The sequence below is a fragment of the Eimeria mitis genome, genomic scaffold (genome assembly GCF_000499745.2).
Source record: "Eimeria mitis Houghton genomic scaffold, Emh_scaff1280, whole genome shotgun sequence".
In the NCBI taxonomy this organism is placed as follows: domain Eukaryota; phylum Apicomplexa; class Conoidasida; order Eucoccidiorida; family Eimeriidae; genus Eimeria; species Eimeria mitis.
In genome coordinates this window covers 6,342-6,658 of record NW_013568573.1, presented here as the reverse complement: position 1 = coordinate 6,658, position 317 = coordinate 6,342, and the positions used below count along the sequence as shown (strand labels likewise).

General features: G+C 38.8%; 1 protein-coding gene across 1 annotated transcript in view; it reads right to left on the bottom strand.

The window, feature by feature from the left end:
- Positions 1-317, bottom strand: part of EMH_0033650 (uncharacterized protein) — a gene marked incomplete at both ends in the record, with an annotated part of 2,372 nt that continues 2,055 nt past the window's right edge. Inside the window, one exon of the mRNA XM_013494777.1 lies at positions 1-159. Within this exon, the coding sequence (XP_013350231.1) occupies positions 1-159 (159 nt within the window). The remainder of the gene's footprint in view (positions 160-317) is intronic.

Below are 317 nucleotides of genomic sequence, written 5' to 3'. Positions count from 1 at the left end.
CTACTGCTGCTGAGTTTTCTTCGTCTGCTGCTGCTGCTGTTGCTGCTGCTGCTGTTGCTGCTGCTGCTGTTGCTGCTGCTGTTCCTGCTGTTGCTGCTGCTGTTGCTGCTGCTGTTGCTGCTGCTGTTGCGTTTGTATCTGCTGCTGTTGCTGCTGCTGCTGCATTTGTATGTACATTTGTTGCTGCCGTTATTTATTCGTTTATTTATTTTTGTTTCCTTTTCTTGTTTGTTTTATTTATATATTTTTGTTGCTTTTGTTTTGCTTATTTATATATTCATATATTTACGAATTCATACATCTATTTGTTTTATTAA